This window comes from Bos indicus x Bos taurus, chromosome 6 (genome assembly GCF_003369695.1).
Source record: "Bos indicus x Bos taurus breed Angus x Brahman F1 hybrid chromosome 6, Bos_hybrid_MaternalHap_v2.0, whole genome shotgun sequence".
NCBI classification, from domain to species: Eukaryota; Metazoa; Chordata; class Mammalia; order Artiodactyla; family Bovidae; genus Bos; species Bos indicus x Bos taurus.
This window is the reverse complement of record NC_040081.1, coordinates 45,508,199-45,522,918: the sequence shown is the minus strand read 5'-3', so window position 1 is coordinate 45,522,918 and position 14,720 is coordinate 45,508,199. Positions and strand designations below refer to the sequence as shown.

At 45.6% G+C, this 14,720-nt stretch overlaps 1 protein-coding gene across 1 annotated transcript in view; it reads left to right on the top strand.

The window, feature by feature from the left end:
- Positions 1–1,001: 1,001 nt before the first annotated feature.
- The window catches only part of SEL1L3 (SEL1L family member 3), a 108,229-nt gene continuing 94,510 nt past the window's right edge, over positions 1,002–14,720 (top strand). The window contains exon 1 of the mRNA XM_027544209.1: positions 1,002–1,209. Coding sequence (XP_027400010.1) covers positions 1,045–1,209 — 165 coding nt within the window. The 5' untranslated portion in view covers positions 1,002–1,044. The remainder of the gene's footprint in view (positions 1,210–14,720) is intronic.

Sequence of the window (14,720 nt, the reverse complement as noted above, 5' to 3'; positions counted from 1 at the left end):
TTCTTTTCGGTCCAAAGTGGAAGCCGCGGCACAGGAATGCAAATCAAACACAAACCCGCTTTCGGCGCCGATACTCTGGACAATTAAAACAAAGAGCTCGGCGGCGGCGGTGCCAGCCGGGCACAAAACCCCCGGGAAGCATCCAGAACGTGCCGCGAACCAGCTGGCAGGGTGCGGCACAACCCGGGCTGAAACTGCGCAGGCAGGGAGGCGACCCCGCCCCTGCAGGTGGACAGGTGGAGGTTGGCAGGGGTCAAAATCCACCCTTAAAGACTGGAAGCTGCGCCGCTGCGAGGCGCGACTCCAGGGGGCACACTCGCCCTGCGCCGGGAGGGAATGGCGCCCTCGCCAAAAAAGCCACCAAACAAAAACCCACTGCACGGGCGGGAACTGGGCTGCGCGACCCGCCGCAGGAGTGGGTGGGAGAGACGGGATGTGCAGGAGAGAGAATGAGAAGAGGAAGGAGAGAGAGGAAGCGGATTGGGAGAGAAGGGAGAAAGTGGGGGAAAAAGGCAGGGGGAGGTTAGGAAGAGAGAGAAAAGAGTGAGAGAATTGGAGAGGGGGAAAAATGGGAAACGGAGGGAGGGGAGAGGGATCGCGGAGAGAAAGAGTGCGGAAGGCGGGCGGCGGGTTGGGGGGGCGGTGGTTGGGGAGAAAAGGAAAGAAAGGCAAAGCGGAGCGGGCCGGGAACTGGGGGCGGCGGTCAGGGGGCGGGGCTGGGGTCGGTCCCCACCTGCGTGGGCGCGGGCTGCCCCCTGGGGTGGATGCCCGGGGGCCGCAGGGAGCGGCCGGGAGGCGGGCTGGGCCGGGAGCGGAGGGGAGGGAGGGAACGTGGACTGAGAGGCGGGGAGGAGCCGGCGCTCAGCTGGGGCTGCGGGGGCGGCGACGGCGGGAGCGGCAGTGGAGGCGGCGGCGGGTCCGGCGGCAGGTGGCCCCGCGCGCGGCGGCCGCCCGGCCGGGGGCGGGCGGGAAGGTGGCGCCTCGGGCGGGGGCCGGTCCCTGCACCAGGTGACCTGTTCCGGCCCGGATCCGGGCGGCCTCGCCATGCAGCGGCGCGGCGCGGGGCTCGGGTGGCTACGGCGGCGGCAGCAGCAGCCCTCGCCGCCTGCGGTCGGCCCCCGGGCCGCAGCTATGGCACCCCCGAGCGGCGGCGTCCCCCCGGGCCTCGGCGGGCGCCCTGCCTGCGCGCTGCTCCTGCTCTGCTACCTGGTGAGCGCCGGACCCTGCCCGGGTCCTCCCCTCCGCACGGGGCCCCGGGGACGCGGGTGGGGGCGACCAGGGACCTCCGCCTCGCGGGCGGGTACGGCGCGGCTAGTTTTGTCTCTTCCTCGCCGCCGCACCCCGGGCGCTCCCGGCACCTGGGATGGGTACCCGGGGTGTGGAGAGGGGTGCGTGGACCGGACTTGCGGCGCTGCACTCTCGCCGGGATCCGTTCCTCTTCTTCCGAGACCCGCTCTAGACCCGAGTCAGGTTCCTCTGGAGACCCGGTCCTGTTCCCCACTTCACCTGGGAGCCTCGCTCCCCGCGTCTCCTCCCTCCCTGCAGCGCACGGCTCTCCAGCCCCCTCCCCGCCAGTCCTGGGCTTCCCTGACAATCTTCTCGCGGCTCCTTTCCTTCCCGTACCCAACTTCGCCTCTTGCTCTCCGCCAAAGCCACCCGCCTCGACCCTCCTTTTAGTTTCCACCCGGTCTTCATGGCCCGGACCGTTTTGTGCGGACGCATCGGGCGAGGAGCCTAGTATTTCCAGCGCTCTTCAACTCCTCCATGATCACTCCTGCCAAGTTGCGGATGCCAGAAAGAAATCTAGTTCTTTGTAACACGCTTACCGCCAGAGTGGAGACTTCAGCTGCGTCTTGAGCATTATTTCAGAGAACACACTCGGCTCATGCATGTTCCGTTTACAATTTGCACACTTCTTGGCTTCTGCTTTAGTCATCAACTAAATGGCAGTAACCTATTATTTAAAACCAACTCATTTAAAATACCAGAGTAATTTAGACCCTCAGAACAAGGTGGGGAAATATTCCTCAATTCCTTTGGTAGCTTTCTTTCTTCTGCTTTGAATTCTCCTAAACAATAGTAAATTTGCAGGAGGGAACACCCTTTCTGTCCGGCCAGCTTACCTTATGTTCCAGGATCCTGCAGAAATCTTGGGTTATCTTGCCATATATTACTGTAAATAAATGAAATGGAAAATGCTGAATCATGAAACTGATGTAATAGGAAATTCACAGAATACTAAAAAGAAAAAAAAATGAGCAGTGTCATTGTCCAGAATTATTTTCATTTATGTGGCATTGTCATTATTCGGAGACTTTTCTTTTTGAAGGATAAAACTGCTTAAGAACTGGCAGGAATTAGAATTTGATTCCAGAGAAACTCGCCACCCAGCCCAAGTTTCTTTTGATACTCTTTACTTCTTGGATGTTTCACTCTTTACTTCTTGGATGTTTCACTCCCTGAAGCAAGAGGATGTAAGAATGCAAGTTGTAATTCTGCTTTAGTATCTACCTGTTGAGCAGCCCATGTTTTCCCTCATATTATAAAATAAGCCAGTACCAGGTTTTGTGGTTGGCTTTAGTTCATATTTTTATAAGAAGTTGTCAGTTGACATGAATGATTTTTTTCACCCAGGAGATATTATTATTTAATATTTATGCCACAGGGTTATAGCACACAGGCTCATAAATAAAACTGCCATAACAAATGACAGGGTTTCAGTGTAAACAGATGATTCCCGTCCACAGTGCACTGGTTACCCACAGAGGCAGAAATGATGTAGTAGAGCACTGTGTGAAACATTAATGGACGAGCCATCAGGAAAGTTCCACATGGAAATCCCAAGACCTGGCAAGGAGAGACTGCTTCTTGACAGTTACAAGAAATTAAAAAAAAAGAGAGAGCAGTAAAAGCCTAAGTGGTCCACAGGAACAGAGACAGATGATGGAGCAAGTGTAAAAGTTCTCTATGGACCAAGGGGGATTTGAGAGAACCGATCACAGAGAGGAGAAAAATGATATTATGAACAGACTATGGTGAGTTAGTGAAGTGGTAAGGTAGGGCTCCAAAAAGAAAGATTATAGAAAATACTCTAAGGTGGAAAATAACTAGAGCATGGATGAATGTCTTGGCAGACAAAGAAGGAATGAATTTTGGAATTATCATGGAAAGAGAAATGTCAGTGCTTCCTGACTGTGTGTGCTTCCTTCAGATGAGCTTCAGATATGCTACTGTAAAAGAAAAATGATTTGGATAAACAAGAAAGCCATTTTGCAACTGAATGAGAAAGTTTTGCAAAACCCAGTGAAGCAAAAGGGTGACTTGGAAGGTGGACTTAACCTTTTGTTCTAAAGGTCTAGCCAGTGGCTAGAGATTTTGCTCTAGAGGTTTTGTGCTACCAGAGAAACTGCTGAAAGGTAACCCCTCTTGACCTTGGAGAAATTCAATTGCAAGTTGGGGAAAATGTAAAACAGCTGCATGAAAATCATGAAACAACTGAGAAAATGCATAATTGTGTGCATCTTGTATATCTAGGGATGCTTCCTAGAGAAAGTGATTGGTCAGGACAGAGAGGTGGACAGGTGGAGGGTAGAGAGCAGAATAGCTAAGCAGAACCTCAGAAATATGTAGACACTGGAGGAAGAAAGCTATCCCATAATTTGGAAACCTAAATAATAATAGTAATACTACCACTACTAGTAATTTGCATTGTGATAGGTTATTTATATGCATTATCCAATTATCTTAACAGTAACCATTATCTTAACAGTAACCTTGTGAGGTAGGAGTTAGTATGATCCCTATTTAGATGAGTTAACTGAGGCTCAGAGAGATTATGTTAGTTGCCCTGTGACACACAGGTAGTCCAAGGTGGAAACCCAAGTCTGTCTCCTTCCAGAGCCCCAGTTCTAGCCATTGGCTTCTAGCTTATTGCCTTCTGGATTTTGCTACTTGTAACCCATTCCCCTCATTCATAGATGTATGGCCCATTAGTAAAGTCTCAAAATTAGCAGCTACTGTGAGATGGGCCAGGATGTGAGGTCATGTCTAAAGTAGCTTAAAATATACAAAGCAGGAAGCCCAGCCACAGAGTAGAAGCAGAATGCTAAAGAGAAAAAAAAAAAAAAGGTAAAGTCAGGAGATATTTGCCATCACAGTGGAGAGGTAAAGGATGGGGTCCTTGTACAGTCCAGAGGCAGCTGGCCGAGTTCAGCACTTGAGTCTGTATGAACATGTGTCCGTGAGTATAGCCAAGTGTGCCTTGGAATGTATTCCAAAGACAAACTGTTGGTGATCTGGGGACTGATTCCTCTTTCGTGTCATCCTTACCTACATACATGTTCACAAGGGCTGAAGGTTCAGAGTGGCTTTCTAAACAAATGCCTTTAAGTTCCTGCCCTCATGGGGGGCATGCTTCCTGGAGCCAGGGTCCTGAGGTGATGGGCACATTCCTCTTCCACTGGCTGGGACAGAATAACCTTCAGGAGCAGCCCAAGAACAGTACTGTGACTGTAGCTAGGATACTGCCAAAGCATGAATAATTGTGACGAGGCCTGAAAGATAAGTCACGGAACGATGCCAAGCAGATTTCTGAAAAGATGATCCCTGGTTCCAGCAGCTGCCAAAAAAATTCTGAGGTCGCCAAAGGTCAAGATGCAGAGAGTCTCCTCAGAGAGGCTGAGGCCCTTGAAAACAAAAGGTAATGGAAACCGCTTCCACTGGCGTCACGGGTGCTGACTGGTGTGGTCCATAGAGGTCTTGCTCAGCCTCACAGACCCCCTTGCCAGTCTCGGTCATCATTAACTCTTCCCTTCCTCCAGACGTGACTAGAATGACCTGAGGCTGCCCAGCCCCGTCTGTGACAATGGCACTTGTAGAAGGCAGTTCTGTCTGTTCTGAACTCTAGTCTCGAATGTATAATTGTTTTTCTTAAATGGGAAAACAAATCTCACAGCGGCTGGTATTGGTGTCGTCTGTAGAGCTGAAATATTCCGAGTGGACATTTGCACTTGTGAGACAACCAGAGGACAGAGAAACAAAAGTGCGTTAGCGTCACAGATGTATGTGGGGCTCATTAGCAGACAGTGACTGTGACAGAGTCTGGTACAGAATTCTCCGTAAGCAGCCACAGACCGTCAGTTACCCCTTTAGAAGTATTCATTAATTCCTTGCTTTGTGTAACACAGGACCTAGGAAGTTCAAAACAAGGTATAGAGGCCCTCAATTATCCAGTTTGTGCAAGTAATTATGCATGTCTGAAATGCACAGACCATCCTCAAACTTCACATCAGCCAATAGCTTCCGCATGCCTCCCAACCACAGCCCCTGAAAGCTCCCAAATGGTGGTGTTTGCCTCCTGCTTTCTTTTCCTTCTAGTTGCCTGTTGGCAACAGTGTAGGAGCCACTAGTTGGCTGAATGAAGCAGCTGGAGGGAAGGTAGAAGAGAAGGTGTAAAAAACCCAGGCAATTTATGGAGAAGATGGATAGAGTGGAGTAGACCATAAATAGCCTGAAGCACGGAGAAGGCAATGGCACACCACTCCAGTACTCTTGCCTGGAAAATCCCATGGATGGAGGAGCCTAGTGGGCTACAGTCCATGCGGTCGCTAAGAGTTGGACATGACTGAGTGACTTCACTTTCACTTTTCACTTTCATGCATTGGAGAAGGAAATGGCAACCCACTCCAGTGTTCTTGCCTGGAGAATCCCAGGGACGGGGGAGCCTGGTGGGCTGCTGTCTGTGGGGTCGCACAGAGTCGGACACGACTGAAGTGACTTAGCAGCAGCAGCAGCAGCAGCCTGAAGCAAATTCAGTTACCCTGTTTATGGCTCATCCCATTCCCTGGGGAAAGGGACTGAGGGCAGGAGGGCATGCAGGATGTGAGGAACTGCTGAGGAGGTTCTGCTTTGGCGGCTTAGTATTGGTTTCCTAGTTTCACCCGAAGAAGGGCTGACCTGGACTGGGGAGTCGGCTCAGTGCAGTGTGTGTGTTTGTGAATAAGATAATGTCTCCCCTCCCCAGACGTAATGCATGCATGGTGATCTGATGGCATTTTAGCCTTTCACCCACCACTTTTAAGATGAGAGTGAGCCAAGTCTCAAGACTATCCCACCTGTAACCAGAAAGTGGTGATAGGCATAGAAGTAAGTGAGTGCATTAAAGGCATCATTTTGGGCGTTTCTGTGAGGCAGGAGGCACACCATCACAGGCTTTGGAGTCAGCAGCTATGGATTTGAATTTTGGTTCTGCTTTTTAGTAGCTGGTTGCTCTTGGATGAGTTATTTACCCTCTCTGAATCCATTTTTTTCCTCTTCTGTTAACTGTAATGCTGTGTCCCTCATGGAGCTGCTGTGAGGTTAGAGGGGAGACCTTCTGTGCAACTTAGTGTGAGAGGATGAGGTTAGAAGTGAATGAGAAGACTAAATTGCGTTTGTCCCAGCACGCATAGTAGGTACTCAATGAAATGAAACTGAACCAACCTTGTTCACCCTCCTGTAATGTGTGTTAGAAAGAAATAGCATATCAAACAATATTAAATGGGAGAGAGGAGTATTAGGTCAGCAAGGAGTATTGATTGGGGAAGGCACTTGGGTCAGCCGGGAAATGTTTCCCTAGGCTTGTCTTAACCTTGAAGTCCATGTTGACGTCATTGTTCATTCTGCTTAATGGCATGCTTTGTTGACATAAACAGAATTTTTGCTTATTTCTAGTTGGCAGAAGTCATAAACAAGGGCCTTCTAAGTCAATGCAATTGCCTTTTTGACCTATGGAAAGTTTGATCCAGCCAGTTTGGAGAGAAGGTGCTCAAGAGCCAAGGTTTACCTAAGAGCCCATGAGGTAGAATAGACAGGGATGAGAAAAAGGGTCAAGTGTTGTTTACAATCAGATATATTCATGTGCATGTGTAAATGTAAATGAATTTTCCACAGCGAGGTGTAAAGTGGCGAGTTAAGATTTTCTAATCTCTCTGCCCCTTCCTTAACTAATAAGTGGATCATATAGAGAGAAGAACCAAGTTTTCTCAGCTCTTTGGAACAAGCGAAGGTTATTTGAATAGAGTTTCCTCTTATTGATTTTTAAAGGAATGAGATGCACTCATCCTAAAAAAAGTTTAGGTGGCTTTGATAGATTTTTTTGTTCATCCAAAAGATATATAAGTTCATCTGTTTCTTGATTCTCAGGCTGAATGAAATGCAGTTATATTTCCAATTTGGGGTCTATTATTAGGAACACACATGAATGACCCATTTCTTTCTTTCTTTTTTAAAAATTACAAAACACACATAATTAGACAAAGACAAAGGAATCTATGTTTTGTGACTCTGTGGACTGTTGTCAAGTTTGACTTTGATTAGGGCTTCCTTCTGGTATAAACAGATGTTTCAGGGCTTGAGCCCAGCTCCATTGTGTGTGGGTGGAACGTGGATGTGGCTGCCTAAATGATCATTTGAGGGGCACAGCAGTGTCCTTTACACCCCAACTATGTTGCTTATGAGCTGCAGGGCATTTGGCCTTGTTTTTAAGGCATGATCTCCTCCAAGCTGGCATAGAAATGCAGATATATGCCATTAGTGCAGTATTTTTTTTCATTATCCCATTAACATGGATAAACTTGCCAGATAAGGAGTCCAACAGAGGCTAGAGGGACAGGAAATCTAAAACTTTTTAATTTGTATTTTTGGTATGTAAAAATGGAAAAGTTCTAGACTGTAGGGCAGTTGTTTGAAAGATATGGGAGAAGTCCACCCCAAAGGAACATGATGAGTGCTGGAGCGCCACCCTCTCTGACCTCACTCACAGTCCCCCAGGTCAGCTCCAACACCCAGGGGCCCGGTCAGATGCCAGAGGTTAAGGGCTCTTTGGAAGGAGATTAATGAGGCTGGATGGAAAACATGGAAGGAAGTGCCAGTCCACCTCCATGACCAAAGAACTTGTGGATGTCAGGAAAGGGTGGTGGGAACTCAAGATTGGATCTAGTCCTTTGATATATATGCAGCAGCCTCCGGGACTGTGGGGCAGTTGATCCGAGTTGGACCATTGAGGCTTCTGGCAAAAATGCCCATGTCTGGTACTTTATTTCATCAAGAAACACTTAGCCAAACTCTATATGTGCCCAGCTCTGTCTTAGAAGCCGGCACATAACAATGAATAAGACATGGACTCTGACTTTATAATATCTAAAGAAAGGAACGTTTGGGGTAATTTTTAGCTTATGTTAATGCAACCTGGCATGTGAAAATACCTATGAAGGTTGGACACGTGTCATGCCCGTAGCTGAAACTCTTCAAGTTAATTGCCTTATTCTCCTGGCAGAAAATAGCTCATAACCACACACATGACTTGAGCCAGGAAATCAGCTTCAGCTTAATCAATATTTAGAGTGTGATGTGTCACTAATCAGTGTTGGTTTTGTACATAACAGAGGTAGCCACGACTCACGGCATAGCAGCTGCCCACTGGGTCTGCTCCAACTCACAAGATGCCAGCTGCCTACATCACATAGGTGCCCACAAGACTGAAGATTGTAACACTTTCTTGGGGGATTTAAACCATGGTCTTCAAACCACTAACGGTGACTCTGAGGTCCTCTTTGGGGCCAGCACATCCCCATCATATTAAGAATATTGCCCTATTCCTGACGTTGCTCTTCTCTTGTTCCCCAGATGACACTCATACTTCTCAAATTATCTGTGTCAGTCCATGAAATTCTATCTTTTCTCAGCCTAGCTCCAACTTCTCATCTTATATTTTTAGCGAAAGAAACATGAGCAAGATGTCAACATGCCCACAAGAGACCCTTGGCAAAATAACAAATCAAACCTCATCAATCACACATATAGGAAAATGATGCCTGATTGGGTTATTCATCTCATCTCTCCTATGTGATTATTCCTTTATAAAGTGTATCTCTGTGTTCTTTAAAACTCTAACACTTTAAGTGGTCTTTGTTGATTATTGTATGATCTTGTCATCTTTCCAAATGGCTGTAATTCAAAATAACGACATGAGAACACATTTTCATAAAAATGACAGTATCTAATGATACAAAAACTTTATCTAGAGTAAAGGCTTGACAGTCTACGACAGTGATCTGCAAGCTGTGGCCCCTGGGCCAATCTGGCCTGCTGCCTTTTTCTGTAAACAAGATTGCAGTGGATGACAGCCATGCTCACTGGCTTGTGTGTTGTCAATGGCTGCTTTCTTGATAATGCACTAGGTGAACATTGAGTGGCAGAGAAACCCTAAAGAATTACCAGATGGTTCTTTTTTACAGGAAATGTCTCTGATTTCAAATCTAGAGTAGTACTATTGGGTAGAAATATCACGTGAGCCACAAATCCAAGCCATATAATCACATTTTAGTAATGCATTTTCTTTGACTCACTTATTACAACATGAAATCAGTGTAAAAATTATTAATGAGATTTTTTCATCCTTTTTTGTCTTCAGTCTTTGAAATCCATTGTATCTTTTACATTTATAACACATCTCAGTTTAAGTGCTTAGTATGACTTGTGGCTACTGTATCAGATAGCATACATCCAGAACCTGTCAACCTGGAATATACTTTTACTTCACTTGAGACTCTGAAGCCAGTGAGAATAAAATGATCTTCAAATGAGTATATGGAGGTTTCCTTAAAAACAGAATTTCAAGGGAAGGTCCTTGAGAGAATACCCCATACCTTCTTCATTCTCCTCTGTCACCACCCATCTCCACGATGAGGAGCCTGGGGTGTGGAAAGTTGTGTGTTACCAAGGAAAAGTGAAACTATATTTAACCCAATACTGCACTTACTAACACAGAAAAGTGGGCTGGGGCATTTTTAGCAATAGGATGTAAACTAATGAACATTATTATTAACTGCACTTCCCAAATGAAATGTAAGGAAATCAGACAGCTCTGTTTAGAAGAGGTTTTTACCAGAGTCCCTAGCATCAGCAATAAAAATGCGATTTAAAGAATCTACCATATGACCCAGCAATCACACCACTGGGCATGTACCCTGAGAATACTGTAATCGAAAGAGATGCATGTGCCCCAGTGTTTGTTGCAGCACTTTTTACAATAACTAGGGCATGGAAGTCGCCTAAATGTCCATCAACAGATGAATGGATATGGAAATTGTGGTACATATATACAATGGAATGTTACTCAGCTTTAAAAAAGAATGCATTTGGGTCATTCCTAACGAGGTGAATGAATCTAGAGCCTATTGTACAGAGTGATGTAAGTCAGAAAGAGAAAGACAAATATTGTATATTAATGCATGTGTATGGAGTCTATAAAGATGCTACTGATGAACCTATTTGCCAGGCAGCAATGGAGATGCAGGCATAGAGAGCAGACTTGTGGACACAGTGTAGGAGGGAGAGGATGGGATGAACTGAGCGAGTAGCATGGAGACATACTCATTACCATATATAAAATAGACAGCCAGTGGGAATTTGCTGTGTGACACAGGGAGGTCAACCTAGTGCTCTGTGACAACCTAGGGGGTGGAATGGGGTGGAAGATGGGAGGGAGGTTCAAGAGGGGCTGACTCATTGATGTATGGTAGAAACCAGTACAATATTGTAAAGCAATACCTTCCAATAAAAAAAATTTTTTTAAGTGATTTATAAAAAAAATTGAAGTGGAGAACAGGGCCTGGGTTAAGTGTTAAAGTATATGTAAAAAGAATGAGGAAGAAGTTTTAAGTCATTCTCTGAGAAGGGACACAATTATATTTAACAAGCCACCGTATATCCTGGACTCTGCTCCCTATTGTATCATTAAATAAGGAAATGTCTCCTTCCAGGGAGCTGAGGAAGGGAAGCCCCAGGGATTGGGGGAGTGGGCATTTGGACTGGGGAGTGTTATTCACCCATGCTCACCACTCTGGTCCAGCTTCCATTAGCATTGGCTGCCCCTGGCTTCAGCTAAACTCTGCTGGGGCTTAACAGTTCGATTCAGATCTTAACAAGGGGGCCACATCTTGGCACATCTGGCCAAGTGAATAAACCCTCACTTGTTTAAATGCTGGCTGTATCTCCCTTCATACAAAAGCAGAATTCAGCCTGGAGTTCTCAGGGAGCAGTGAAATGGCAAATCTCTGGTCTCGTGGTGTGTGCTGTACAGTGGAGAACCTCGGGGTGGGTGTGAAGAGAAGGAGCTGCCGAGTGTCTGGGCTGACTCGGCTAAGCCTCCAGTTGTGGGATGTTGGAGAACGTCCCCTCCGGCTTGCTGTTTCCTTGTCTGAAAAATGGGGTGAGCTGATTTATCACCAAGGATTCATCTGCTCTAATATTCTCTACTTATACGATGATTTTAATTTTTATTCCCCTTCTTGTAATTTGGAGGTCTACATGATAACATAAAACAGTTAAACTTCACCTTGCAGGGGCGGGCAGTGTGGACTGAACCCACGTCTTGAGGTGTTTCTTCCCACAGGTTTCCCATGTGGCCGGCTCATCTAACATTCCTCTGCCTTTTGAAGAAGCTGCATTTTCCATTTTCATCTTTTAGAATGGTTGTTTTTCCCCCCAGCCCTAAACCCCGACTTTTAGGGGAGAAATATTCATGTGACACAAAATTCGAAAGATAAGTAAAGACCGACAGTGCAGGTCTCACTCTTCCCCTCTCTCCTGCTCACCTGGTCCTTCTCCACGTGAGCAACCAGTGCTATGTGTGCAGAAACAAAAGTGTATATATTTTTTCCTTTTTTTAAAAGTCAAGTTGCACTTCTGAATTTGCTTAAAAACAAACAAACAAACAACTGGAGATCATCCCATTATCTGCAGGAAATCTTCCTGATTTGAATAGGTGTTTAGATCCCCTGGAGAAGGAAATGGCAACCCATTCCAGTACTCTTGCCTGGAAAATCCCATGGATGGAGGAGCCTGGTAGGCTACAGATGGAGGAGCCTGGTAGGCTACAGTCCATGGGGTCGCAAAGAGTCGGACACAACTGAGCGACTTCACTTACTTAGTACTCCAGGAGCAGATGTACTATCATTTATGAAACCAACTTTCTCTTGGTGGACATTTAGGTTTTCCATCTTTTGCAGTTACAAATAGTGCTATAGTGGAAAGTCATACATAGATCAATTTGCACAAATTTGACTATGTATATTTGTAGAAGCAAATCCTAGAAGAATTTGGGGGTCAGAGGGTAGGGACATTTACACTTTTGATAGTGCCTGATTTCCGTCCATGGAGGTCATGCCTACAGCAATACATAAGGGCAGGTGTCCCCACTTTGACCAGTGCAATGTACTATTGGGCTTTTTTATCTCTGTGAACCTAGGTTCAAAATGGCATTTCAGTGTAGTATTTTTTTAATTTTTAAAGAATATTTTTAAAAAATTATTTATTTTTTAATTGAGGGATAATTGCTTTACAGAATTTTGTTGATTTCTGTCAAATATCAACATGAATTAAGCACAGGTATATGTATGTTCCTTCCCTCCTGAACCTCCCTCCCATGTCCCTCCCCAACCCACCCCTCTAGGTTGTTACAGAGCCCCTGTCTGGGTTCCTTGAGTCATATAGCAAATTCCCACTGGCTCTCTATTTTACACATGGTAATGTGAGTTTCCATGTTACTCTCTCCAGTCATCTCACCCTCTCCTCATGCCCTGTGTCCATAAATCTGTTCTCTGTGTCTGTTTCTCCATTGTCAGTGTGGTTTTAATTTCCCTTTTTCTTGCTATAAGTGAGAATTTTCTTATCAATGAATAGTATCATTTGCTCATTTTTCTTGATTGCTAGCCTTGTTTCTACTCGACTATCAGTGCTCTAAAATAGAAACACAACCCCCTTCTTTATTTGCACACATTTGAGTATGAATATTCACTTATTCACAGATTCACAGAGATCAGAAAGCCCAATAGTACACTGTACTGGTCGAAGTGGGGACGCCTGCCCTTATGTATTGCTGTGGGCATGATCTCCATGGACGGAAATCAGGCACTATCAAAAGCGTAAATGCCCCTACCCTCTGACCCCCAAATTCTTCTAGGATTTGCTTCTACAAATATACATACTCAAAGCTTTATCGATTCTTTACTGTCAGTAGAATACAAGTCCACCTTCCTTGGGCTAAAATTTGGTGTTCTCCAGAGCTGGGGTTCTGCTTTTCTTTTCACCCTCATATTCCCATGTCCTTTTGTGTTTTTACCCTGTTCTGTTCTCTGGCCAGATCCAGCTGCTTGCTGGACCCTCGCACAGCCATGTTTCTCTGCCTTCATGCCTCTACTTAAGCTGTTCACAACACTTGTAGTGTTCTCCCTTTGCCTCCCTACCTAAAGAACTCTTCAAAGCCCTGTTGAAATGCCATTTCCGCCACAAAATCTGTCCCAGAGCCCCCAGTCAAAATGACTCTCATTTGATGCTGTGTTCCCTTAGGGTTTTGCTTTCAGTTTGACCGGTGCGCTGCCCATGTTCTGTCCCATGTCCCCGCTATTTGCAAATGTGATTCCCTGATCCCAGGCTCTGTGTGCGATCCACCTTTGCCCCTCCTACAGAACTGAAGAAAGGGCTCCCTATTTCTTCCTTCTCTGGAGAAGACTACAGTGACCTTTTACTTTAAAATTGTGGTGAGAATATTCATAACAAAACATTTACTGTTTTAGCCATTTAAAAATGTACAGTTCAGTGCCAGTAAGTATATTCACACTGTTGTGTGGCCATCACCACCATCCGTCTCCAGAACTCTTCTCAGCTTGCACAACTGAAACTCTGTGCTCATTAAAGCACAGTTCCCCATTTCCCCTCCCCATTGACCCTTGTAAACAACAATCTATTTTCTATCTGTGTGAATCTCACTTCTCTTGGTAACTCATGTAAGTGGAATCAAGCAATATTCATTCTTTGGTGACTGGCTTATTTCACTTAGCATAATGTCCTCATGGTTTATCTATATTGTCGCGTGTGTCACAATTCCCTTCCTTTTTAAGGCTGAATAATGTTCCATTGTATGTCTGTACCACATTTTGTTTATCTGTCAATCCATCGGTGAACATTTGGGTTGTTTATACCTTTTGAAAATGTTAGTTGCTCAGTCAAGTTCAACTTTGTGATCCCATGGACTATAGCCCACCAGGCTCCTCTGTCCATGGGATTTCCTTGGCAAGAATACTGGAGTGAGTTGCCATTTCCTTCTCCAGGGGATCTTCCCAACCCAGGACCAAACCTGGGTCTCCTGCATTGCAGGCAGATTCTTTACCGTCTGAGCCACCAGGGAAGCTCAGAATACCTACCTTTTTGGTGTTATGAATGATGCTGCTATGAAGCTGGTTGTGAGTCTATGAACATATCTTTTCCAGTCCCTGCTTTCAACTCAGGTATAGACCCAGAAGTGGCATTGTTCAATTATATGGTAATTCTCTGCTTAATTCTTTTAGGGACTGCAGTACTGTTTCCCACAGTGGCTGTACCATTTTACATTCCCGCCAGTAATGCACAAGCGTTCTGATTTCTCTACATGTTCTCCAAAATTTTGTCCTTTGTTTTCCTTCTTTTTTTTAATAGTAACCATTCCAATGGGAGTAAAGGGGTCCACAGTAACCTTTTCGCTATTGTGTTTTGGATTGGGAGCTGACTGTGGCTCAGATCATGAACTCCTTATTGCAAAATTCAGGCTTAAATTGAAGAAAGTAGGAAAAACCACTAGACCATTCAGGTATAACCTAAATCAAATCCCAAATGATTATACAGTGGAAGTGACAAATAGATTC